Source organism: Protomyctophum bolini, assembly GCF_963924005.1.
Source record: "Protomyctophum bolini genome assembly, chromosome: 7".
In the NCBI taxonomy this organism is placed as follows: Eukaryota; Metazoa; Chordata; class Actinopteri; order Myctophiformes; family Myctophidae; genus Protomyctophum; species Protomyctophum bolini.
In genome coordinates, this window is record NC_137868.1 from 3,306,882 (window position 1) to 3,334,216 (window position 27,335).

Genomic DNA, 27,335 nt, shown 5'->3' on the forward strand with positions numbered 1-27,335 from the left:
GCCATGCATTAGCCTATATCAACGGCATTCAGTGTTCAAAATCAAATCAAATCTAAATCAAAAATAAAATAAGAATTGAATGTGACCGTGAGCCTACAAAATGGCCCCAAATATGGCCCCAAAATGGCCCCAAATATGGTCCCAAAATGGCCCCATATGGGTCCGCGACCCCTGCTTTGGGAACCAGTGCATTTTCACCAGCCCAGCTGAGCTGAGAGTCACCAGAGTCCCCGCCCCCCCACGTGACCCACCCCCCACCGGCGCTGCCCAAATATGGGAATGGAACGCGTGAAGAAAATGTGTGACTGACACGCGGGAGCAGCCAATCACAGCGCACAGCGGCATGTGGGCCGCGAAAGCCAATCACAGGCCAGCATGGGGGCAAGGAAGGAGCAACTTCTTGGGAGAGAGAAGAGATTCAAGAGCAACAACTTCTCTTCACTTCAGTGTGTGTGCGTGTGTGTGTGCGTGCATGGAGTCGTGCGTGTGAGCCAGAGGCGCGCACCTTGCGTCCAGGATAAAACCAATAACACTATTACATTATTTATTGGTGCATTTGTGTTCATTTATGATGGTGACGCACGCGCAGCAACAACACGAAGGTGTCACTGTGTGGATTCTCCTGCGTGTGTTTTCTACCGTAATGACCGTGGTCCACGGACAGCAGGGTAAGAAGATTCAATTAAAGATGTGGTGTTTATTCATTATAATGTATTGTAGCCTATATACCAACCACTTATTCTAGGTTCTCAAACGTATTATTATTTTTTTGTGTATTTTCCCGAAGCCTATATCCCTTAACTCAGAGAGAGTGCACACATGTTAAACTCTAGAAAGTGTAGCAAAATGTCATTTTGTTAGAAATTGTTACACAGATGTTTCAGACCCGTATGAAGGGTCCATTTGGTTCCATGTGTTACACTCTCAGAGTTACATACCTGTAAGGGTCCATTTGGTTCCATGTGTTACACTCTCAGAGTTACAGACCTGTAAGAGTCCATTTGGTTCCATGTGTTGTTACACTCTCAGAGTTACAGACCTGTAAGGGTCCATTTGGTTCCATCATGTGTTTTACACTCTCAGAGTCACAGACCTGTAAGGGTCCATTTGGTTCCATGTGTTGTTACACTCTCAGAGTTACAGACCTGTAAGGGTCCATTTGGTTCCATGTGTTTTACACTCTCAGAGTTACAGACCTGTAAGGGTCCATTTGGTTCCATCATGTGTTTTACACTCTCAGAGTCACAGACCTGTAAGGGTCCATTTGGTTCCATGTGTTGTTACACTCTCAGAGTTACAGACCTGTAAGGGTCCATTTGGTTCCATGTGTTGTTACACTCTCAGAGTTACAGACCTGTAAGGGTCCATTTGGTTCCATGTGTTGCACTCTCAGAGTTACAGACCTGTAAGGGTCCATTTGGTTCCATGTGTTGTTACACTCTCAGAGTCACAGACCTGTAAGGGTCCATTTGGTTCCATGTGTTACACTCTCAGAGTCACAGACCTGTAAGGGTCCATTTGGTTCCATGTGTTACACTCTCAGAGTTACAGACCTGTAAGGGTCCATTTGGTTCCATGTGTTACACTCTCAGAGTCACAGACCTGTAAGGGTCCATTTGGTTCCATGTGTTACACTCTCAGAGTTACAGACCTGTAAGGGTCCATTTGGTTCCATGTGTTGTTACACTCTCAGAGTTACAGACCTGTAAGGGTCCATTTGGTTCCATGTGTTGTTACACTCTCAGAGTTACAGACCTGTAAGGGTCCATTTGGTTCCATGTGTTGTTACACTCTCAGAGTTACAGACCTGTAAGGGTCCATTTGGTTCCATGTGTTGCACTCTCAGAGTTACAGACCTGTAAGGGTCCATTTGGTTCCATGTGTTGCACTCTCAGAGTTACAGACCTGTAAGGGTCCATTTGGTTCCATGTGTTACACTCTCAGAGTTACAGACCTGTAAGGGTCCATTTGGAACCCCCCCCTTAAAAAAATAGCAGATCTACAAGCTCGTAGATCTGCTATTTTCTTTGTGCTAAAAAGTTGCTAAACCTCCTTCTGGACAAATTTCTGACTTTTTGCAGCATCGCGGTTGTACAATATTACAGTATTAATCTGAACTTTGCGTGCTGAGTTTGTTAGGAACAGTAAAGGCCCTAGAAGACTATACAACAGTAAAGGCCCTAGACTACATTAGATCATTATTGACATGGTTTGCAAAATCGGGGGATAAAGTAAAAAAAAAAGAAGAAAAAAAAAGAGAGAAAAGAGGCGTTAAAATTGTAACCGCGATGCTGCATAAAGTCAGAAATTAGAGCTGCTATTTTTCTATTTTAAATTGTGAAAATGTGGCGCAGATTTTTGAACTATGTATCTTTTTTTTTCATTTTTAACCCATTCTGACCTGCACCCATTTTGGTGTTAGCATCATGTTATGCTTTAGCTATTGAAAAATAGCAGATCTACAAGCTCATATCGCGCCACCGAGTGGCGCGATACGAGCTTGTAGGTCTGCTATTTTTGAAAAATCGAAGAGCGACTGACATTTTTAGAATCTGATCTCAGGTCAGAATGGGTTAATCAGACCAGTGTGTGTCCAGTGGAAACCTCGTATGAATCTGATCTCAGGTCAGAATGGGTTAAGATTTGTTTTGGGGCTTTTTATATGCCTTTTTTTGAAAGTGGGCGTTTTCAGCATAAAAGCTCCCTCATCATGCTTGGCACTCTATAGCGCCTTTATTCTGAAAGATTCAGCGGCACCAGAAGTTTAATTTAACAAAAAAAAAAAAAATCACACCCATGTGAAGTGAGGGGCGCTAATAATATTAAAGTCAATAGAGGAGGCGAGAGGTCCTGAAAGGTTGACGCGTGCTGCAACAACTCCGTCTGCAGTGTTGGTTTAGGGCAGATTCATGGTATGGGACCCCCAGAAGAGGCTCTAGCAGTGATTCTCGACCCGTTTAATTTCAAGGACCCCCAGTTGGACATGCATTAGTCTACGGACCCCCCATTTAATGGCATTTCAATCTCTGGGGACCCCCAATTTATATTGTAAAATCAATGTTATTTGAACTCAGAGAGTGTATACACATGGAACCAAATGGATCCATTTGGTTCCATGTGTTACACTCTCTGAGGTCCCCGGACCCCACTTTGGGAACCACTGTTGTATACTGTGTTGTACTGTACTCAATACAACCCAGTAACTCAATAATAGTTTAATTAGTTAGCCCATTCTGACCGGGCACCCATTTTGGTGTTAGCATCATGTTATGCTTTAGCTATTGAAAAATAGCAGATCTACAAGCTCATATCGCGCCACCGAGTGGCGCGATACGAGCTTGTAGGTCTGCTATTTTTGAAAAATCGAAGAACGACTGACATTTTTAGAATCTGATCTCAGGTCAGAATGGGTTAATCAGACCATTGTGTGTCCAGTGGAAACCTGGTATGAATCTGATCTCAGGTCAGAATGGGTTAGAGAGCTGGCTGGCTGTCTCCTCTCCTCCTCTCCTCTCCTCTCCTCTCCTCTCCTCTCCTCTCCTCTCCTCTCCTCTCCTCTCCTCTCCTCTCCTCTCCCCTCCCCTCCTCTCCTCCCCTCTCCTCTCCTCCTCTCCTCCTCGCCCGCTGCTACCAGGCAGGAATGTGACAGCCCGATGCCCCTCAGACCCCAGTGTGGGGGGGGGTGTCCCCCCACCGGAAGGTGACACAGATCCGTGCTCCGTTGCCCGCGGTGACAGCGCGTTGCTGTGGCATTTCCATGGAATCCTCATGGGGGACACTGTGTGTGTGTGTGTGTGTGTGTGTGTGCGTGCGTGTGTGTGTGTGTGCGTGTGTGTGTGTGTGTGTGCTGGGGGGAATCTAGTCTGTGAGATTGCAGAGTACTTAGAGAGTCTAGTTTTAGAGTTCTACCCGACCCGACCTGTCTGTCTGTCTGTCTGTCTGTCTGTCTGTCTGTCTGTCTGTCTGTCTGTCTGTCTGTCTGTCTGTCTGTCTGTCTGTGTGCCGAAACCAGCTGATCTACAAGCTACAAAGTCAAAGTCGTCGTACGAGCTTGTAGATCAGCTGTTTTGACATTGATTTGTCTCACACGTTCTAGTTCTGTGCCGTGCCGCGCTCGGGATTCATTTGACTAGAACTTAAATGTTCATATTGAATACTTTTACGTTTTAATTCACTGACACAAAAAAAACAAAAAACCCCCTAAGCTATGATGACTAAAACTGTGGGCTATAAATATAACAATTTTGACAAAACAAACTATACACAAAAAATGTCAAGTCATTTCATTCTTGGTTGTGTGCGGGTGTCACTCTCCAAAACGCGTTGTGAGCTTGTAGATCGGCTATTTTACAGCTGGCATTTCAGCGTCAACTACGGTGCATGGGCCAAAAATGCACTTTTAGTCGACTATACATCAACTGTACATTATATTAATTCAGTTAACTAAAACCAAAACATGGTCGAGATGACCAAAAACCGAGATGACTAAAAAAACCGGAATCTAAATCAACAGGCTTGATATACACCGATTTGGTTGATTTCCTTCAGGGAAGGTGTGTGTGGAGCATTTCTCGGAATACCTCGAGCGTTTTCCCGGTGGGTTGTTTTTATTAGCGGAATTCTCTGTAGCGTGTTTAACCTCTGTGGCGGACATGACCCATCACGTCTGCGTGTGTGTGTGTGTGTGTGTGTGTGTGTGTGTGCGTGTGCGTGTGCGTGTGCGTGTGCGTGTGCGTGTGCGTGTGCGTGTGCGTGTGCGTGTGCGTGTGTGTGTGTGTGTGTGTGTGATGAATGGTGTTCCTCAGGGATCTGACTCAATGTCCCTTCAGAATGTAAAGTAAACTGTTGAGTCAAGGTTGACCTCACAGGGCGAGAAAACACTCTTAATATCGACCTACGTGGTCGGTTAAGACTGGGGTTAGGGTTATAGTGACCTACGTGGCCGGTTAAGACTGAGGTTAGGGTTACAGTGACCTACGTGGCTGGTTAAGACTGAGTTTTGGGTTATTGTGAAAATGTAGCGCAAATCTTTGAATATATATTCTTTCAGAGAGAACGTTTTTAACTCAAATCTTTGAATATATATTCTTTCAGAGAGAACGTTTTTAACTCAAATATTTGAACATATATTCTTTCAGAGAGAACGTTTTTAACTCAAATCTTTGAACATATATTCTTTCAGAGGGAACGTTTTTAACTCAAATCTTTGAACATATATTCTTTCAGAGGGAACGTTTTTAACTCAAATCTTTGAATATATATTCTTTCAGAGAGAACGTTTTTAACTCAAATATTTGAACATATATTCTTTCAGAGAGAACGTTTTTAACTCAAATCTTTGAACATATATTCTTTCAGAGGGAACGTTTTTAACTCAAATCTCTGCTTCTGGGGGGGGGGTCCTTGAAACAACATATTTTCCGATGGGGGTCGGAGGCCAGATACATACATACTAATTTTGGGGGTCCTTGACATGAAAATGTTTGAGAACCATGCACTCACATAATAGGAACATAGAAACATGAGAACCACTCACATAATAGGAACTCACGGACGGACGGACGGACAGACAGACAGAGAAAAAGATTAGAATAGAAAAAAGAAAAAGAAGAACAGACAGAGGGACAGACAGACAGACGGACATAGGGACAGACAGACAGAGGGACAGACAGACAGAGGGACAGACAGACAGACGGACATAGGGACAGACAGACAGAGGGAGGTGTGAGGACATCCTTGTCTGAATTTTGTTTTGGGTCATGTGGTGGTCATGAACCTCAGACTGTAAACACAGCCTGCGTTGCTATGCTCTCTCTCTCTCTCACACACACACACACACACACACACACACACACACACACACACACACACACAGACACACACACACAGAGCGGAGGCAGTGAAACCACAGTCTAAGTCCTAAACACTCCACTTATCCTGATAACATCACCGATGAGGAGGAGGAGGAGGAGGAGGCCTCCACTGTGGTCAATTAATTACCACCCTGTGTGTGCGTCTGTCTGTCTGTCTGTCTGTCTGTCTGTCTGTCTGTCTGCGTGTGTGTGTGTGTGTGCGTGTGTGTGTGCGTGCATGCGTGTGTGTGTGTGTGCGTGCGTATGTGTGTGCGTGTGTGCGTGGATGTTTTAGTCCTTGGTGTTCACATTCTCATGGACTCTGTCTCGTCTCTGTCTTTCTTTTTAGGGGTCAATATTAGAGCTGTCCCCGACTAAGGATTTGTATAGCCCAATATTGGTTGGTGAACATGGACTGAGAGGCTCGTCATTAGCCAGATTGAGCCACGGCAAATGAGATTGAGATTCTGGAGTCTTATCAGGCCAGCGCACTGTTAGCGATTCAAGTCACAGGCAGTGGCACATTGCCACACAGGCAGACACACTCCACATGCACAGTGGAGATTGATTAAAAACAGTCAGAAAGCATGTTCAAATGTGTTTATGACCCCCCACAGACCTTTAGTGGAACAATACGATAATATTTTGTATTTTTCTTTTTTTGGTGAACATCGACTGAGAGGTGGTCAGTCGACTGAGACCCGTTCCGATCGATTAGTCGACTATTGGACTAATCGAGGTCAGCCCTATAGTCAATATACATTTTATCCACTTACTTTTGTAAAAAAAAAAAGGGTTAGGAATGAATTCCCCTTTTTAAGCTGATCAATGACTACATTGTAAATTGTTGACGTGGACTCGCTTTGGGTGAACTCGACCACAACACTGTCCCAGAGGCCAGTGTCTGTTTTTTTTTTTTTTTTTCATTCATTCATTCATTCATTCCTTCCTTCCTTCCAGGCTCTGGCTGTGGACACACGGTCCTGGGCCCTCGAAGCGGTACCTTGGCGAGCCAGAACTACCCGGGCACCTACCCGTCGGACGCCCGCTGCGCGTGGCGCCTGCGGGTGCCCGCGGGCCGCACGCTGCGCCTGCTGTTCGGAGACTTCGACGTGGAGAGCAGCCCCGACTGCGGCACGGCGGGCTCTCTGACGCTCACGGCCGCCGACGGCACCACGGTCCTGGGTAAGAGAACCCTGAGTGGTACCACCATGGGTCAGAGTCCTGAGTGGTACCACCACAGCCCTGGGTCAGAGTCCTGAGTGGTACCACCACAGCCCTGGGTAAGAATCCTGAGTGGTACCACAGCCCTGGGTCAGAGTCCTGAGTGGTACCACCACAGCCCTGGGTCAGAGTCCTGGGTGGTACCACCACAGCCCTGGGTCAGAGTCCTGGGTGGTACCACCACAGCCCTGGGTCAGAGTCCTGGGTGGTACCACCACAGCCCTGGGTCAGAGTCCTGAGTGGTACCATCACAGTCCTGGGTCAGAGTCCTGAGTGGTACCACCACAGTCCTGGGTCAGAGTCCTGAGTGGTACCACCATGGGTAAGAGTCCTGAGCGGTACCGTTGTTGTTTTCGTCGACTAAAACTTAAGACGAAAAATGTTCGTTGACTATACCCTGTTTTTTTCCACTGACGAAAACTAAATGGAAACTAAATGAAAACTAAATGGAAACTAAATTAAAACTAATCTATGATGACTAAAACCGAGACAAAATATAATGACGATTTTCCGTCTACAAATAAAAACTGGACTAAAATGTTAGGAAGGGACTAGTGGAGAAGAGATCCAGTACAAGTCATTTTACGGCTGAACGTATGGAATCATATAGCTTCAAATTGACATAGTGGTTAATCTTTTCAGAAGATTTGAGTTAAAAAAAAAACGTTTGCTCTGAAAGAATATATATATTTTTTTTCCACGATTTAAAAACAAAATGGCAGATCTACGAGCTTGTAGATCTGCTATTTTTGAAAAAGGATCACAATCTGTTATCGGGAGCCCGGAGCACCCCTAATGTGACGATGTGTGAACGCACGCACACACACACACACACACACACACTTGCTTGCTTGCTTGTGGTTGTCCATCGTGTCTGATGATGACCATCTTCTCCTATCTGTGAGTCCTCTGGTGGCTGTATAGTCCGATCCTGGATCCGCAGTCACGGTTGCAGACCAGGCATATGAAAGCGGTACTGGAAGCGGTACTGGGGGGAACAGGGGTGGCTTTGCGGGCATGCCTCTTTGCACGCTTTGCTGCACGGTGTTGTGTGCGCTGGCTCTCTATATGCTGCACTCCCTGTGCGGAGCGAGAGCGCCAGAGGTCGCGACAGGATGCGAGTTCCTCTAGTGAAGAGGGGTTGATCTGGCCTCTCTTCAGTGTGGTCTTAATTTGGTCTTTGAACCGCTTCTTCTGCCCACCGGCACTGCGTTGACCAAGATGTAATTGGCCGTAGAGGACTTTGCGTGGGAGTCTATGGCTGGGCATACGGATGACATGACCCAGCCACCTGAGTTGGTGTTGGTTCAGGATAGACTCCATGCTGCAGCTGCCTGCACGTTCCAACACCTCTGTGTGTGGCACTCTGTCCTTCCAGGTGATGCTGAGGATCTTCTGGAGACATCTGACATGGAAGGCCTCCAGGCTTCTGAGATGGTGGCTGTAGATGGTCCATGCCTCACATCCATACAGTAGTGTGGGGACGCAAACTGCTTTGTACACCAGCACTTTGGTGTGGAGATTGATGTCTCTGTTCAAAAACACCCTTCTCCGTAGACGACCAAAAGATGTTGAGGCTTGTTTAAGGCGGTTTTGGATCTCGTCATCCATTGTGCAGTTGTCAGCCATTATGCTTCCCAGATATTTAAAAGTGGGAACTGTAAGCAGTTGTTGCCCTCCTGCTGTGAAGGTTGTTGGTTGGCATGGGAGGTCAGCACTCAACTGACAGATGATCTCTGTTTTCTGGGTGTTGATCGTTAAGCCCATTCTGCTGTATGCAGTTACAGCTGCAGAGAGAGTGCTCTGTAGGGCCTCTGGTGTGTGGGCTACAAGGGCACAGTCATCGGCATACTGCAATTCAATGATGTTTTCAGAGGTCAGCTTGGTGGTTGCCTGTAACCTCCTGATGTTGAACAGGTTACCATCTAGCCTGAAGTCAATGGTGACTCCAGCCTGTTCCTCCATCATCCTGTGTAACAGTGTGGTAACACAGACCAGGAAGATGTTGAACATGACTGGGGCGAGCACACAGCCCTGCCTTACTCCAGTCTGTACACCAAAGGGCTCAGAACTGTGCCTGCCCACTACCACGCTGGCCATCATCCCGGAATGAAATTGTTCAAGGATGGTGAGAAACTTGGGTGGACATCCAAATGTCTTCAGCACTTGCCACAGCAGGTCCCTGTTTACTGTGTCAAATGCTTTTGAGAGGTCCAAGAATGCAATGAACAAGTCCTTGTGCTGCTCCCTGCATTTCTCCTGGAGTTGACGTGTGACAAAGATCATGTCGACTGTCCCTCTTTCCTTTCTGAAACCGCACTGTGATTCTGGTGTGACCCGTTCGGCTATTGTTGATGTGAGTCTGCGGAGCATGACCTTGGCTAGGACTTTACCAGCGATGGCCAACAAGGAGATACCCCTACTGTTGGAGCAGATGGATTTGTCTCCTTTGTTTTTGTAGATGGTCACAATGTTCGCATCTTTCCACTGTTGGGGGACACACTCTCGTCTCCACACTTCCAAGATGTAGAGATGCAGTGTCCTCATACAGAGGAAGCCTCCTTCCTTGAGGATTTCAGCTGGGATGTTTATTATTCTAAAAGGTATATATTTTTTTGTTTTTCGACCGCGTAGTGGAATGGCCTGACAGGTGCGGTTTCCTGTCCAGGCTCAGTGCTGAGTGGGCAATTTTTGGGCCACCTTTTCTAGGCCGTTCCCCGTTCGGGGTGAGCAGTGCGGTCCCTAAATAGGGGCTGCTCAGTCGCACAGGGGTCTGCCGGAAACAGCTGCCACTCAATCCCAGCTGCTAACGACCGTTGCCCTGTGCCGCTGACGTGCAGAGTTCCAACTAGAAGCTTCCAGCTCATTCAAACCTGCCCCCGTTGCTGGATACTCCAACGCCGCCAGACTTTGTGAAGTCGGAGACTCTGTTGCAGGAGAAAATACCTGCGCAATGATGGTTTTTAAAGTGGCATGAGGGGTGCGCGCCTCCCAACGCCACTAACTTGGTTGTAGAGGAGGTGGTTCCGATGGCAAGGGGGACCCTAGACGACCGGCACATCCACACAACTGCAGGAGGCTGCCGGAAATCCAGTTTATCGGAATACCGCCTTGAAGCTTGCCGCCATAGCTTGCTTTTCTGTCGGGGTGTGCTCCCTTAGCCTTTATTCCTCCCAGACTTACCCACAAGGCAGCGGGGCAGTGGTTGGTAGGTGCCAGGGCGTGTCCACTGGCTGTGTGGGCCTGCACACCATACCTCTGGGGACCACTGCAGCTCCGAGATCCCCTGCCGAGTTAGCCTGGGGCCGCAGAGCCCCAGTTACCGTGTGTGGCCACGTGGAGGCCTGGCAGGAGTCTTGGTGATGGAGAGGCTGTGTACTGGCAGGAGAAGACTGATGCACAAAGCTGCTTCTCCGTTCACCACAAGGGCTAGCCAGCGGCAGTCTGTAAGCGAGAGGTTAGCAAGCAGATGGGAAGTAGCCATGCAACCTTCCCACTAACTACAGTACTGCACTAGACGCATCACAACACCCTGTGTGTCTTTACACACACACACACACACACACACACGCACACACACACACACACCCACTGACAGAGGAGTAGAGGTCCAACAACACACATTTCAACAGCAAATGCACGTCTTCCAACCAGGTGTATCTAGTCGTATATCTGCAGGGCATGAAAGTTCTGCGCACACACACACACACACACACACACACACACACACACACACACACACACACACACACACACACGAATGCACGCACTTATCTCATCTTGTGTCACATGGTATTGTATCTCGTCTCCCAGGACCTCTGTGTGGACGGCTGGACGCCGCAGACAGGAACGTGACGCTGAGCCTCGGAGAGGTGACGGTGGTCTTCAGGTCAGGACCCCACCGCTCGGGACGAGGGTTCCTGCTGTCCTACGGCACTGACCAGCACCCAGGTAGCACCCCGTAGCACCCCGTAGCACCCCGTAGCACCCCGTAGCACCCCGTAGCACCCTGTAGCACCCTACAGCTGTAGCACCCTGTAGCACCCTGTAGCACCCCGTAGCACCCTGTAGCACCCATAGGCCAGCCGGGGCGCCTGATGGAGGGGAAAGGAACTGGTTGGAATAACGTGTTCCTTCCACGCGCTACGACGTCCAACCAGGGAAACTCCCCCCTGTCAGGTGTAAAGGAGCAACTTGGACCCTCAGGCATGAAGGAAGCATGAGTTCAAGTCCGTTGCTCTCCCCTTGTCCCCCATATATGGGGACTAGGTTGCTCTCCCCTTGTCCCCCATATATGGGGACTAGGTTGGTCTCCCCTTGTCCCCCATATATGGGGACTAGGTTGCTCTCCCCTTGTCCCCCATATATGGGGACTAGGTTGGTCTCCCCTTGTCCCCCATATATGGGGACTAGGTTGGTCTCCCCTTGTCCCCCATATATGGGGACTAGGTTGCTCTCCCCTTGTCCCCCATATATGGGGACTAGGTTGCTCTCCCCTTGTCCCCCATATATGGGGACTAGGTTGGTGGAGGGTGTGTAGAGCCCAGGATCACATTAGATGATCGACACAGGGGTGAAAAATGGGTTACAAAATCGTGGGATAAAAATTACAAAAAAAAGGACACATGTATACTAGGCTTTAGCGACGTCGTGCTGTGATGTCATCCGTGTCGCGACCATTATGTATACATGTCTGCCACACGCTCTGATTACATGTTTTTATTGGCGTGTTTTTTTCTGCTCACGCCGTCACGGAAGAAGAGCAGGAGGACTAGTCGGTGTTTAATGAACCCTTCTGCGTTTAGCGCGAGCTCTCACACACCGCGCTGAGCACGGCACGGGAGCACTCGTAAACAGTCATTACCGCTGAGTCCCTGTGTGTGTGTGTGTGTGTGTGTGTGTGTGTGTGCGTGTGTGTGTGTGGGTGCTCATTAGTCATTGACATGCATGCCGTGTGTGTGCGTGTGTGCGTGCGCATGTTTGCATGTTTGCATGAATTGTGTGAGCGCTCATTGACATGCACACTGCATTCAGCTCCTTGTCCCTCTGGGTTGAACATACACACACACACACACACACACACGCACGCACGCACACACGCACGCACGCACACACACACACGCACGCACTACACACAACTAAGCTATGGCGGCTAAAACTATGACTATACTACTACTACTACAACAAATGTTTGACAAACACATCGTTGCTGTCAGGGGGGGAAAACCACCTAACTCCATCTCGGGAATACATATACATCTCTAAAGAATAGGCCTGCTGGACCCGGTGTTGATTTAGTCGACTAAAACTAAAAAGACGAAGGCTGTCCGTCGACTCTCTTCATCCACTGACGGAAACTAAACGAAAACAGATAAAAACTAGACTAAAACGTTAGGAAGGGACTAGTGGACAAGAGATCCACTACGAAGGGACTAGTGGACAAGAGATCCAAGTATAAGTCATTTTAACCGTGGTTGCTGAAAGTAGCAGATCTACAAGCTCACAACGTGTCGCGCTGTGACACGTTGTGAGCTTGTAGATCGGCTATTTGCAACGTGTATTTGTGACGGCATTATATAAGGACCGCCGAAATACATTTTGGTCGACTAAATCAACTGTAAAATCACACCCGTCTGAAGTGAGTGGTGCTGTGCTGTGCTGTGCTGTACTGTACTGTGCTGTGCTGTACTGTACTGTACTGTACTGTAGGGAGGGAGGGAGGGGGGAGAGAGAGAGAGGGAGAGAGAGAGGGAGGGAGGGAGGCAGGGAGGGAGGGAGGGAGGGAGAGAGGGAGGGAGGGAGCCAGAGAGTCCTCTCCAGACACATAAATCGTCCCTCTGTTAAACATGACACGATGACACAACAGCCTTTCTATCGCCCCCCCTCACCCCCCCCCCCCCCCCTCCCCCTCCCCCCCCCCCCCACCACCCCCCCCACGCTGAACGCACACCAATAAGGCACAGACAGACGCTGACAAAGAACTTAGTCACATCTACACTGATGATGATGATGATGATGATGACGACCACTTGGGGCTTTACGGATGTACAAGCCTAGACGCTGTGTACAGCGCTGTGTCTGCTGGCGTAAGCGTGGCGCGTCATGTGTGTGTGTGTGTGTGTGTGTGTGTGTGTGCGCGTGTGTGTGTGTGTGTGTGTGTGTGTGTGTGTGTGCGCTACTCAGTGTCTCTGTGCTGTACTACTACTCGCGTGTGCGAGTGCAGATTGAGGAAACAGACGACCCGTCGTGTTGAGGGCATCTCTTATTGGTTCTCTAGTTGGGCTTAAAATGACTAAACTATTCAGGTTATAGGCTAGAGTTATATTTAACCCATTCTATACGGGAACCCATCTTAGCATTATGATATGCTTTAGCTATTGAAAAATAGCAGATCTACAAGCTCATAGCGCGCCACCGAGTGGCGCGCTACGAGCTTGTAGGTCTGCGATTTTTTGAAAAATCGAAGAGCGACTGACTATAGAAGACATTTTTTTAATCTGATCTCGGGTCAGAATGGGAAACTGTCAGGATGTATAGAAGACATTTTTAGAATCTGATCTCAGGTCAGAATGGGAAACTGTCAGGGTGTAGAGAAGACATTTTTAGAATCTGATCTCGGGTCAGAATGGGAAACTGTCAGGATGTATAGAAGACATTTTTAGAATCTGATCTCGGGTCAGAATGGAAAACTGTCAGGATGTATAGAAGACATTTTTAGAATCTGATCTCAGGTCAGAATGGAAAACTGTCAGGATGTAGAAGACATTTTTAGAATCTGATCTCAGGTCAGAATGGAAAACTGTCAGGATGTATAGAAGACATTTTTAGAATCTGATCTCGGGTCAGAATGGGAAACTGTCAGGGTGTAGAGAAGACATTTTTAGAATCTGATCTCGGGTCAGAAATTAGAATGGGAAACTGCCAGGATGTATAGAAGACATTTTTAGAATCTGATCTCGGGTCAGAATGGGAAACTGTCAGGATGTATAGAAGACATTTTTAGAATCTGATCTCGGGTCAGAAATTAGAATGGGAAACTGTCAGGGTGTATAGAAGACCTTTTTTAGAATCTGATCTCGGGTCAGAATGGGTTAGACGTCAGTTTAGTTTAGTGTATTGTGCGTGCTCGTGGGTGCGTGCGTTTGAAAGCCTGGGCCACGTACAGTACTATACACTGACCACGTACAGTACTGTACACTGACCACCCAGACGTTTTCTTTAGAGATCAAAGAAAAACTCCACTCCAACTCATACAGTATTAATATACCGAGCTACGAGCTTTGTAGGTTCTGCTATTTTTTTTGAAAAATCGTTAAAAATGTGACGCAGATCAGTTTGAATATATAATATTCATTCAAAGTGAATGTTTTTAACTCGGGTCTGAATGGGTTAAAAAGATTCAAATAAAGAACTACAATTATTTCTGAAGGTTTGACATCACATTCTCTAACATGTGCCCCCCCTCTCTCTCTCTCTCTCTCTCTGTCTCTCTCTGTCTCTGTCTCTGTCTCTGTCTCTGTCTCTGTCTCTGTCTCTGTCTCTGTCTCTGTCTCTGTCTCTGTCTCTGTCTCTGTCTCTCTGTCTCTGTCTCTCTCTCTCTCTCTCTCTCTCTCTCTCTGTCTCTCTCTGTCTCTGTCTCTGTCTCTCTCTCTATCTCTCTCTCTCTCTATCTCTCTCTCTCTCTCTCTCTCTCTCTCTGTCTCTGTCTCTGTCTCTGTCTCTCTCTCTCTCTCTGTCTCTGTCTCTCTCTGTCTCTCTCTCTGTCTCTGTCTCTGTCTCTCTCTGTCTCTCTCTCTGTCTCTCTGTCTCTCTCTCTCTCTCTCTCTCTCTCTCTCTCTCTCTCTCTCTCTCTCTCTCTCTCTCTCTCTCTCTCTCTCTCTCTCTCTCTCTCTCTCTCTCTCTCTCTCTCTCTCTCTCTCTCTCTCTCTCTCTCTCTCTCTCTCTGTCTCTCTCTCTGTCTCTCTGTCTCTCTCTCTCTCTCTCTCTCTCTCTCTCTCTCTCTCTCTCTCTCTCTCAGATCTCATCTCCTGTCTGCATCGAGGATCACATTTCATTCCGCAGCACTTCAGGTGAGTCGGTCCACACACGGTCTGTAGTCCACTTCTAAGTGTTCTGATGGGGGGGGTTGTGTTCTGATGGGTGGTTGTGTTGTGTTCTGATGGGTGGTTGTGTTCTGATGGGTGGTTGTGTTGTGTTCTGATGGGTGGTTGTGTTCTGATGGGTGGTTGTGTTGTGTTCTGATGGGTGGTTGTGTTCTGATGGGTGGTTGTGTTGTGTTCTGATGGGTGGTTGTGTTCTGATGGGTGGTTGTGTTGTGTTCTGATGGGTGGTTGTGTTCTGATGGGTGGTTGTGTTGTGTTCTGATGGGTGGTTGTGTTCTGATGGGTGGTTGTGTTGTGTTCTGATGGGTGGTTGTGTTCTGATGGGTGGTTGTGTTGTGTTCTGATGGGTGGTTGTGTTGTGTTCTGATGGGTGGTTGTGTTCTGATGGGGGGGTTGTGTTCTGATGGGTGGTTGTGTTCTGATGGGTGGTTGTGTTCTGATGGGGGGTTGTGTTCTGATGGGTGGTTGTGTTGTGTTCTGATGGGTGGTTGTGTTCTGATGGGTGGTTGTGTTGTGTTCTGATGGGTGGTTGTGTTCTGATGGGTGGTTGTGTTGTGTTCTGATGGGTGGTTGTGTTCTGATGGGTGGTTGTGTTCTGATGGGTGGTTGTGTTGTGTTCTGATGGGTGGTTGTGTTGTGTTCTGATGGGTGGTTGTGTTCTGATGGGGGGGTTGTGTTCTGATGGGTGGTTGTGTTCTGATGGGTGGTTGTGTTCTGATGGGTGGTTGTGTTCTGATGGGTGGTTGTGTTCTGATGGGTGGCTGTGTTCTGATGGGGGGTTGTGTTCTGATGGGTGGTTGTGTTCTGATGGGTGTGTACTGACCCTCAGCTACTTGTTTCCAGTGTGTACTGACTCCCAGCTACTTGTTTCCAGCCTGTACTGACTCCCAGCTACTTGTTTCCAGTGTGTACTGACTCTCAGCTACTTGTTTCCAGTGTGTACTGACTCTCAGCTACTTGTTTCCAGCCTGTACTGACTCTCAGCTACTTGTTTCCAGCCTGTACTGACTCTCAGCTACTTGTTTCCAGCCTGTACTGACTCTCAGCTACTTGTTTCCAGCCTGTACTGACTCTCAGCTACTTGTTTCCAGTGTGTACTGACTCTCAGCTACTTGTTTCCAGTGTGTACTGACTCTCAGCTACTTGTTTCCAGTGTGTACTGACTCTCCGCTACTTGTTTCCAGTGTGTACTGACTCTCAGCTACTTGTTTCCAGCCTGTACTGACTCTCAGCTACTTGTTTCCAGCCTGTACTGACTCTCAGCTACTTGTTTCCAGCCTGTACTGACTCTCAGCTACTTGTTTCCAGCCTGTACTGACTCTCAGCTACTTGTTTCCAGCCTGTACTGACTCTCAGCTACTTGTTTCCAGTGTGTACTGACTCTCAGCTACTTGTTTCCAGCCTGTACTGACTCTCAGCTACTTGTTTCCAGTGTGTACTGACTCTCCGCTACTTGTTTCCAGTGTGTACTGACTCTCAGCTACTTGTTTCCAGCCTGTACTGACTCTCAGCTACTTGTTTCCAGCCTGTACTGACTCTCAGCTACTTGTTTCCAGCCTGTACTGACTCTCAGCTACTTGTTTCCAGCCTGTACTGACTCTCAGCTACTTGTTTCCAGCCTGTACTGACTCTCAGCTACTTGTTTCCAGTGTGTACTGACTCTCAGCTACTTGTTTCCAGTGTGTACTGACTCTCAGCTACTTGTTTCCAGTGTGTACTGACTCTCAGCTACTTGTTTCCAGCCTGTACTGACTCTCAGCTACTTGTTTCCAGTGTGTACTGACTCTCAGCTACTTGTTTCCAGCCTGTACTGACTCTCAGCTACTTTGTTTCCAGTGTGTACTGACTCTCCGCTACTTGTTTCCAGCGTGTACTGCCCGGCCGGCTGCCGTAGCGTGAGCGGTGACATCTGGGGCCACTCGGAGCAAGGCTACAGAGACGTGAGCGCCATTTAAACCCCTTTTTGGTGCTTAAAAGCATCATGTTATGCTTTAGCTATTGAAAAACAGCAGATCTACAAGCTCATAGCGCGGCACTATGAGCTTGTAGATCTGCTGTTTTTTTGAGAAACCGTGAAAATGTGCCTCAAATCTTTGAATATATATTATTACAGATTCTACAGCAGGTCGTTTCGAGGAAGCAACCTGATTGGTCGAAACGGCTTCTAACGGCTTTCTATAGGCGTCGGTCCACTAATTGAATCATTCTGTCCAATCAGACGTCTCCGCTGTGCAAAGGCGTCGGCCCACTAATTGAATCATTCTGTCCAATCAGACGTCTCCGCTGTGCAAGGCGGCGGTCCACGCCGGCGTCACGGCGGACAGCGCGGGAGGTGGCGTCACCGTCAGCCGGGGGCGGAGCCTGACCAGATACGAGGCGGCCTTCGCCAACGGGATCCTGTCCAAGATGTACGTACCTGTGTGTGTGTGTGTGTGTGTGTGCGTGTGCGTGTGCGTGTGCGTGTGCGCGTGCGTGTGTAGGTAATGTAGGCCTAACCCAGGTAATGTAATGTAGGCCTAATGCGTCACTCTGAAAGTTTAACCCCTTCTGGTGTTTTAAACATTATGTGGTATAATTTAGCTATTGAAAAATAGCAGATCCACAAGTGGTAAACACAAACATTGGAGACGAAGGTGAGGACGCAAATTGTGATTGGCCGGAAATAGATGATGTATGTATGATGATGTATGTTGATAAGAGAGCGCCCCTCACTTCACACGGGTGTGATTATTATTATTTTTTTCTATGTTTTTTGTCAGGGGATCACTGTCAGAAAAGAAGCTGCTCTTCAAAAAAGGTACAACTGATCACAGAAAACTGATCACACAGATGTTTCCTGTGTGATTATTTCAAATGCAAACATGCTAGTGTGGTGATAGAGTTCTGTGATTCTCTCTCTCTCTCTCTCTCTCTCTCTCTCTGTCTCTCTCTCCCCATCCCCATCCCCCCCCCCCCCCCCCCTCCATCAGAATGCAACAGCGAGCTGCCCGCCTCCGGTCGGAACGGCTCCTCTCCTCCCTGGGAGGGGACGGGTGCGACGCGACACCGCTCCCCCCAGAACACTGACTCCAGTGCTCGGTTCCCCCCCGGGCAGACGGAGGGCACGGTGCTGGAGCTAGCAGAGAAATACATCATAACAGGTTATTAAAAATGTTAACATATTATTGCATATTGGCAGCTTTAATATTTTAGTCTTTTAGTCTTAGTCCTAATGCAATGTTACTTATGCCAGAAAGGATTTATTCTTTTGAACAAAACACCATTTAGCCGTAGTCCAAAGGCCTACTCATAGTCTGGATTTTCGGTGGTAAGGTGACCACCTCTCCGGTGGTGAGGTGACCACCGCTCTGGTGGTGAGCTGACCACCGGAGCTGAAATAACGTTGAGCGGTGGTGAGTAAAAACAGAGAGAAGGGCTGGAGCGGTGGCGGTGGTTTGCTCTTCACCGCGGCTCAGTGACGTCATGTTGTATAGTTCCAGACTGTAAATCCAGACCATGTATATGAGCCTTAATGTTAACAATGTTAATTATGCCAGAAAGGCATTAATTTATTTTGAACAACACAACATTTAGCCGTATAGTCTAAACGCTCCACACATCCCAAACTCTTCTCCCTTCTGGCTCCAAAACTATGAAATGAACGTCCCACTGCAGTCAGAACTGCAGACTCACTCCCTAACCTTCCGCCGTAGTCTGAAAACCCACCTCTTCAGACTCCGCCTTAGCCCGTAGCACTTGCCCTATAGCCACGACGACCTTACAATTTACAATTTAGGCATTTAGCAGACGCTCTTAATCCAGAGCGACTTACATTAAGCAAGAACAAAAAAAAGTCTACAGAAATGCTATCTAAGGGGGTGGGGTAAGTGCTATGGGCCATGATGGAGTCTGAAAAGGTGGGTTTTCAGACTACGACCTTACAGGCGTATGCAAAGGCTCAACTTATGTAACTTAGAGAGCATTGTATGTAGGGCTGCGAATCTTTAGGTGTCCCACGATTCGATTCGATTCCGATTCTTGGGGTGACGATTCGATTCAAAAACGATCTTTTCGATTTTTCCGATTCTCGATTCAAAAAAGAATTAAAGAAATTAAAAACAATTAAATAGAATTTTACAAATTTTACTTTTTAAAATGTACTCTGCTTTCATGCCAGGAGTCTTCTGGCATGAAAGCAGAGTACATTTAGTAAAAAGCTTGTATAATTGTAAAGGTTTTATCAACTGAATGATTTAAACACACAAAGGTTAAATCCAAGAGTAAGAACATTTCTCATTGATTTAGCTTGCACACATTTGAACCAGTACAAAAGTTACAAAATCTCTTCTCACTCAATACCAGAACAATACATTAGTATTAAAACAGGTGTAAAATAAATACAATTGGCAGGCTTAGCTTAGCTGGTAGTAAATGCACTATGCAGAAACCCATAGATTCTGAATCGGACGGCATTAGAATCGCGATTCTAACTCGAATCGATTTTTTTTGACAGGCCTAATTGTATGTACAGTAATCACTGCTAGAGCCGTGAAAATCCTCCTTTATCGGGGTCACTGGCATACGTTTTCAAACGGGGGGGTCCGTGGCCAAATAAATGTTGATTTATTGGTGTTTTGGCAAGAAAAAGTTTGGGAACCACTGTTTTTTTTTATTTCTATGTATTCATTAGATCCCCATTAGCTTACTGTGAAACACAGCAGCTACTCGTCCTGGGGTCTTAAACATATCATCATTACAACATCTCTCTTCCATAATCATTACACACACATTTACATACAACATTCATCCAACACAACAATACAACACAAAACAACTCATGATCCGTCTACTACATTTGATAGCTAGCTCCACAGTACAATTAAATCTTCAACATATATAATGATAATATAGTAAATATACATTATAATGGTATATATATATATATATATATATATATATATATATATATATATATATATATAGCTCATATGCATCTCCTTCACAGCTCTTGAGTGAACAAAAACAACTTATCAGCTTCTTCTTCTTAAAACTCATATAGTTTTCCTCGTGAATAAAAGTCATAAAGGTAAAGATGCCACCATTGCTCTGTAATGGACTGTTCTTTGTTTGTTTAACCCATTCTGACCTGAGATCAGATTCTAAAAAATGTCTTCTACATTCCTGACAGTTTTCATTCTGACCTGAGATCAGATTCTAAAAAATGTCTTCTTTGTCAGTCGCTCTTCGATTTTTCAAAAATAGCAGACCTACAAGCTCGTAGCGCGCCACTCGGTGGCGCGCTATGAGCTTGTAGATCTGCTATTTTTTCAATAGCTAACACCAAAATGGGTTAACATTAGTTGTACGCGAAGGCAGCATAAAACGACCCTCTAGTGATGACTACAGAGTAAAATAATGATGTGTGTATCTGAGATAAATTATTATAAATTATAGCTGGGGTTTTATTTGTGATGATGTTTTGTTTGCGCAAGTAATAATCCAACCTACTTTTTACACTAGATCATTGTTCATGTGGTTTCTATGCAGGCGTAATAACGGAGGGTTCAGAAGACTTCTACGTCGAGTCCTACAGTCTTCAGTTCAGCAAAGACAGAAAGACCTGGAAGGTCTACAAAGACGCCCCCAGTAAAGAAACCAAGGTAGTCGGACATGTTGTTTCCATCCGTCCATCTTCAACCGCTTATCCGTAGTCGGGTCGCAGGGGGGGAACAGCTCCACCAGAGAGCTCCAGACTTCCCTCTCCTCCAAAGCAACATTATAGTGACTTCCTCCTGGGGGGGATCCCGAGACGTTCCAAGGCCAGTGAGTCGATGTGTTTCCTCCATCTGGTCCTTGGTCTGCCCCGGGGGTCTCCTCCCAGTGGGACGTGGTCCTTGGTCTGCCCCCCGGGGGTCTCCTCCCAGTGGGACGTGGTCCTTGGTCTGCCCCGGGGGTCTCCTCCCAGTGGGACGTGGTCCTTGGTCTGCCCCCCGGGGTCTCCTCCCAGTGGGACGTGGTCCTTGGTCTGCCCCGGGGGTCTCCTCCCAGTGGGACGTGGTCCTTGGTCTGCCCCCCGGGGTCTCCTCCCAGTCGGACGTGGTCCTTAGTCTGCCCCGGGGGTCTCCTCCCAGTGGGACGTGGTCCTTGGTCTGCCCCGGGGGTCTCCTCCCAGTGGGACGTGGTCCTTGGTCTGCCCCGGGGGTCTCCTCCCAGTGGGACGTGGTCCTTGGTCTGCCCAGGGGTTCTCCTCCCAGTGGGACGTGGTCCTTGGTCTGCCCCGGGGGTCTCCTCCCAGTGGGATGTGGTCCTTGGTCTGCCCCGGGGTCTCCTCCCAGTGGGACGGACGTGGTCCTTGGTCTGCCCCCCGGGGTCTCCTCCCAGTGGGACGTGGTCCTTGGTCTGCCCCGGGGTCTCCTCCCAGTGGGACGTGGTCCTTGGTCTGCCCCCCGGGGTCCCCTCCCAGTGGGACGTGGTCCTTGGTCTGCCCCGGGGGTCTCCTCCCAGTGGGACGTGGTCCTTGGTCTGCCCCCCGGGGTCTCCTCCCAGTGGGACGTGGTCCTTGGTCTGCCCCGGGGTCTCCTCCCAGTGGGACGTGGTCCTTGGTCTGCCCCGGGGGTCTCCTCCCAGTGGGACGTGGTCCTTGGTCTGCCCCGGGGTCTCCTCCCAGTGGGACGGACGTGGTCCTTGGTCTGCCCCTCGGGGTCTCCTCCCAGTGGGACGTGGTCCTTGGTCTGCCCCGGGGGTCTCCTCCCAGTGGGACGTGGTCCTTGGTCTGCCCCGGGGTCTCCTCCCAGTGGGACGGACGTGGTCCTTGGTCTGCCCCGGGGGTCTCCTCCCAGTGGGACGGACGTGGTCCTTGGTCTGCCCCCCGGGGTCTCCTCCCAGTGGGACGTGGTCCTTGGTCTGCCCCGGGGGTCTCCTCCCAGTGGGACGTGGTCCTTGGTCTGCCCCGGGGGTCTCCTCCCAGTGGGACGTGGTCCTTGGTCTGCCCCCCGGGGGTCTCCTCCCAGTGGGACGTGGTCCTTGGTCTGCCCCCCGGGGGTCTCCTCCCAGGTCAGTCACAAAAACCGTGGGATTAAGAAACGACAAAACAAAAAAAAATAGCATCCTGAGATTGTGTAATAGTCGTCGGGCTACGTGAGACTGCTTTGACACCAACTCCACTCCCTGAGACAGTTACACCTCTTTTGTACACACACACGTGTGTGTGTGTGTGTGTGTGTGTGTGTGTGTGTGTGTGTGTGTTTGTGTGTGTGTGTGCGCGTGTTTTTATGAGGATCGTATACTCTGTGAATGAGTAACTTCACCTTTGCGTTGTTCCCCCAGTCTTCATTTTGACAGCATTGTTTTTGTTATAGTCTTTTTTCTCACGCGTTGTGAGCTTTTGTAGATCTGCTATTTTCAGCATGCAATCGAGTGCATGACTAAAACTAAAACATGACTAAAACTAAATTATTAATTAATCGAGTGCATGACTAAAACTAAATTATTCCTCCAAAGACCATGACAAAAAAAAATGTGTCGTCAAAATAACCTCCCTCTGTCGCCTCACAGCTAGAAGGTCCTGGGTTCGATTCCCGCTCGGGGCACTGTGGGTGCTGGCGGCGTGTTTCCTCCTCCGCGTCATCAGTGCCCATAGCCGAAGGCCGGGGTTGGCGAAAGGGCCTTTCTGTGAGGAGTTTGCATGTTCTCCCCGTGCCCCCTATAGGGTAGATACCCTCACAAAACAACATGCAGTAATCCTGGTCTCTAAACTGCCTCCCCCTGGCCAGCCGGGGCGCCTGATGGAGGGGAAAGGAACTGGTTGGAATAACGTGTTCCTTCCACGCGCTACGTCCAACCAGGGAAACTCCCCCCTGTCAGGTGTAAAGGAGCAACTTGGACACTCAGGCATGAAGGAAGCATGAGTTAAGTCCGTTGCTCTCCCCAGGTTGGTGGAGGGTGTGTAGAGCCCAGGATCACAGTAGATGATTGACACAGGGGTGAAAAATGGGTTACAAAATCGTGGGATAAAAAATATTAAAAAAAATAATAATAATAACCTCCCTCCTGGTTTTCCTCCCTGCAGGTGTTTGAGGCCCACGCCGACGGCCACCAGAGGGCGCTCAACAGCCTGTTCCCTCCGGTGGTGGCTCGCTTCGTGCGCTTGCAGCCGCTGGGGGCGTGGCGCGGCGGAGGCGCGGCGGGGGGCGTGGCAGGGGGCGGCGGCCCGCTGCGCCTCCTCCACGCCACGCTGCTGGGCTGCCCCCCCCCCGCCGCGGCGGGCAGGCGTGCCCCGCCCCCAAGTGGGGACACGCCCCCTCTGACCACCACCACCACCAGGGCCAGGGCCACGCCCCCCGGGCCGCGCTCTGCAGGGGGTGAGCAACATGTATTATATTATTAAATGCTAACATGGATTTGTACTGTGACCTGCTGGCCTATGGGACGTTGTATTACACATCATGTACTGTGACCTGCCGGCCTATGGGACGTTGTATTACACATCATGTACTGTGACCTGCCGGCCTATGGGACGTTGTATTACACATCATGTACTGTGACCTGCCGGCCTATGGGACGTTGTATTACACATCCTGTACTGTGACCTGCTGGCCTATGGGACGTTGTATACACATCCTGTGTTGTGTCTTATTGTCTGTGTTTCCAGACTAATAACCGTCCTGTGTTGTGTCTTATTGTCTGTGTTTCCAGGATAATAACCATCCTGTGTTGTGTCTTATTGTCTGTGTTTCCAGACTAATAACCGTCCTGTGTTGTGTCTTATTGTCTGTGTTTCCAGACTAATAACCGTCCTGTGTTGTGTCTTATTGTCTGTGTTTCCAGACTAATAACCGTCCTGTGTTGTGTCTTATTGTCTGTGTTTCCAGACTAATAACCATCCTGTGTTGTGTCTTATTGTCTGTGTTCCCAGACTAATAACCATCCTGTGTTGTGTCTTATTGTCTGTGTTTCCAGACTAATAACCATCCTGTATTGTGTCTTGTCTATGTTTCCAGACTAATAACCATCCTGTATTGTGTCTTATTGTCTGTGTTTCCAGACTAATAACCATCATGTGTTGTGTCTTATTGTCTGTGTTTCCAGACTAATAACCATCCTGTATTGTGTCTTATTGTCTGTGTTTCCAGACTAATAACCATCCTGTGTTGTGTCTTATTGTCTGTGTTTCCAGACTAATAACCATCCTGTGTTGTGTCTTATTGTCTGTGTTCCCAGACTAATAACCATCCTGTGTTGTGTCTTATTGTCTGTGTTCCCAGACTAATAACCATCCTGTGTTGTGTCTTATTGTCTGTGTTTCCAGGATAATAACCATCCTGTGTTGTGTCTTATTGTCTGTGTTTCCAGACTAATAACCGTCCTGTGTTGTGTCTTATTGTCTGTGTTCCCAGACTAATAACCATCCTGTGTTGTGTCTTATTGTCTGTGTTTCCAGGATAATAACCATCCTGTGTTGTGTCTTATTGTCTGTGTTTCCAGACTAATAACCGTCCTGTGTTGTGTCTTATTGTCTGTGTTTCCAGACTAATAACCGTCCTGTGTTGTGTCTTATTGTCTGTGTTTCCAGACTAATAACCATCCTGTATTGTGTCTTATTGTCTGTGTTCCCAGACTAATACACATCCTGTATTGTGTCTTATTGTCTGTGTTTCCAGACTAATAACCATCCTGTATTGTGTCTTATTGTCTGTGTTCCCAGACTAATACACATCCTGTATTGTGTCTTATTGTCTGTGTTTCCAGACCCTCCTCCCGTCAGACGTAACTTCAGCACCACGGCGCTGCCCCCCCCCCACACCTCCCCCCCCACCTCCACCACCACCCCCCCGCTCACCGGGGGTCACCGGGGGGTCACCGTGGGTCACCGGGGGGTCACCGGGGGTCCCGTGGTGGTCAGAGACACCAGCCTCGGTATGGAATCCCTTTTCAACTCCAGTGGTTCTCAAATGTTGTTGATTCAGAGCACCTCTAGCTCTGTTCCATAGCTCTAATGCTCTGGTCCATAGCTCTAATGCTCTGGTCCATAGCTCTAATGCTACTGGTCCATAGCTCTAATGCTACTGGTCCATAGCTCTAATGCTCTGGTCCATAGCTCTAATGCTGCTCTGGTCCATAGCTCTAATGCTCTGGTCCATAGCTCTAATGCTGCTCTGATCCATAGCTCTAATGCTCTGGTCCATAGCTCTAATGCTCTGGTCCATAGCTCTAATGTTCTGGTCCATAGCTCTAATGCTCTCGTCCATAGCTCTAATGCTCTGGTCCATAGCTCTAATGCTCTGGTCCATAGCTCTAATGCTCTGGTCCATAGCTCTAATGATGCTCTGGTCCAGAGCTCTAATGCTACTGGTCCATAGCTCTAATGCTCTGGTCCATAGCTCTAATGCTCTGGTCCATAGCTCTAATGCTGCTCTGGTCCATAGCTCTAATGCTCTGGTCCATAGCTCTAATGCTCTGGTCCATAGCTCTAATGCTCTGGTCCATAGCTCTAATGCTGCTCTGGTCCATAGCTCTAATGCTCTGGTCCATAGCTCTAATGCTCTGGTCCATAGCTCTAATGCTCTGGTCCATAGCTCTAATGCTCTGGTCCATAGCTCTAATGCTACTGGTCCATAGCTCTAATGCTCTGGTCCATAGCTCTAATGCTACTGGTCCATATAGCTCTAATGCTCTGGTCCATAGCTCTAATGATGCTCTGGTCCATAGCTCTAATGCTCTGGTCCATAGCTCTAATGCTCTGGTCCATAGCTCTAATGCTGATTCCATAGCTCTAATGCTCTGATTCCATAGCTCTAATGCGTTTCATTTAGAGCTATTATGTTACTCTCAACTTCCGCCGCTCGCATGAATGCAGACCAGCCTCTCGTGTCTTTAGCGTAAACAAAAATAACGTTTTTGCTACTCACCAAAACAAAGGCGGGTTGTGTCATTCTGCGCTGTGATTGGCCGAGCATCGCATATAAGTGGCAGATAGGGGAGGGCGGGGATAGAGAGGGATAATTTCGCAACATCTTAATTAGAACAGTCGATGACTCACAGTTTCGCTCTGTTTCGCCTGCCGAGCGACTGATTATTGCGCTCTGATTGGTCAGCCTGTCGTGTGTGTGTGTCCCCCCCCACCCCCACAGGTTCCAGTCAGCCAATGGTAGTAGCCGTGGGCGTGGCCTTGGGGCTGGTCCTGTGCATCGGCTGTTTGCTGGCTGGAGTGTGGTGGAAGAGACGGTAAATCTCACCTCACACACAACATCTTTGATTCATAGTCAATCTCACCTCACACACAACATCTTTGATTCGTAGTCAATCTCACCTCACACACAACATCTTTGATTCATAGTCAATCTCACCTCACACACAACATCTTTGATTCAAAGTCAATCTCACCTCACACACAACATCTTTGATTCATATAGTCAATCTCACCTCACACACAACATCTTTGATTCATATAGTCAATCTCACCTCACACACAACATCTTTGATTCAAAGTCAATCTCACCTCACACACAACATCTTTGATTCATAGTCAATCTCACCTCACACACAACATCTTTGATTCATGGTCAATCTCACCTCACACACAACATCTTTGATTCATAGTCAATCTCACCTCACACACAACATCTTTGATTCAAAGTCAATCTCACCTCACACACAACATCTTTGATTCAAAGTCAATCTCACCTCACACACACAACATCTTTGATTCGTAGTCAATCTCACCTCACACACAACATCTTTGATTCAAAGTCAATCTCACCTCACACACAACATCTTTGATTCAAAGTCAATCTCACCTCACACACAACATCTTTGATTCATAGTCAATCTCACCTCACACACAACATCTTTGATTCATAGTCAATCTCACCTCACACACAACATCTTTGATTCAAAGTCAATCTCACCTCACACACACAACATCTTTGATTCGTAGTCAATCTCACCTCACACACAACATCTTTGATTCAAAGTCAATCTCACCTCACACACAACATCTTTGATTCAAAGTCAATCTCACCTCACACACAACATCTTTGATTCAAAGTCAATCTCACCTCACACACAACATCTTTGATTCATAGTCAATCTCACCTCACACACAACATCTTTGATTCATAGTCAATCTCACCTCACACACAACATCTTTGATTCAGACATGTACATATGAAATAAATGC

At 47.9% G+C, this 27,335-nt stretch overlaps 1 protein-coding gene across 1 annotated transcript in view; it reads left to right on the plus strand.

Annotated features, from left to right (window-relative positions):
• Nucleotides 1-437: 437 nt before the first annotated feature.
• Nucleotides 438-27,335, plus strand: part of LOC308317962 (uncharacterized protein) — a 38,379-nt gene continuing 11,481 nt past the window's right edge. Inside the window, exons 1-12 of the mRNA XM_080767308.1 lie at nt 438-668; nt 6,813-7,037; nt 10,890-11,027; nt 15,094-15,145; nt 17,046-17,118; nt 17,453-17,586; nt 17,938-17,975; nt 18,148-18,318; nt 20,705-20,817; nt 23,226-23,517; nt 24,905-25,072; nt 26,287-26,380. Of these exons, the coding sequence (XP_080623434.1) occupies nt 569-668; nt 6,813-7,037; nt 10,890-11,027; nt 15,094-15,145; nt 17,046-17,118; nt 17,453-17,586; nt 17,938-17,975; nt 18,148-18,318; nt 20,705-20,817; nt 23,226-23,517; nt 24,905-25,072; nt 26,287-26,380 (1,598 nt within the window). The 5' untranslated portion in view covers nt 438-568. The remainder of the gene's footprint in view (nt 669-6,812; nt 7,038-10,889; nt 11,028-15,093; nt 15,146-17,045; nt 17,119-17,452; nt 17,587-17,937; nt 17,976-18,147; nt 18,319-20,704; nt 20,818-23,225; nt 23,518-24,904; nt 25,073-26,286; nt 26,381-27,335) is intronic.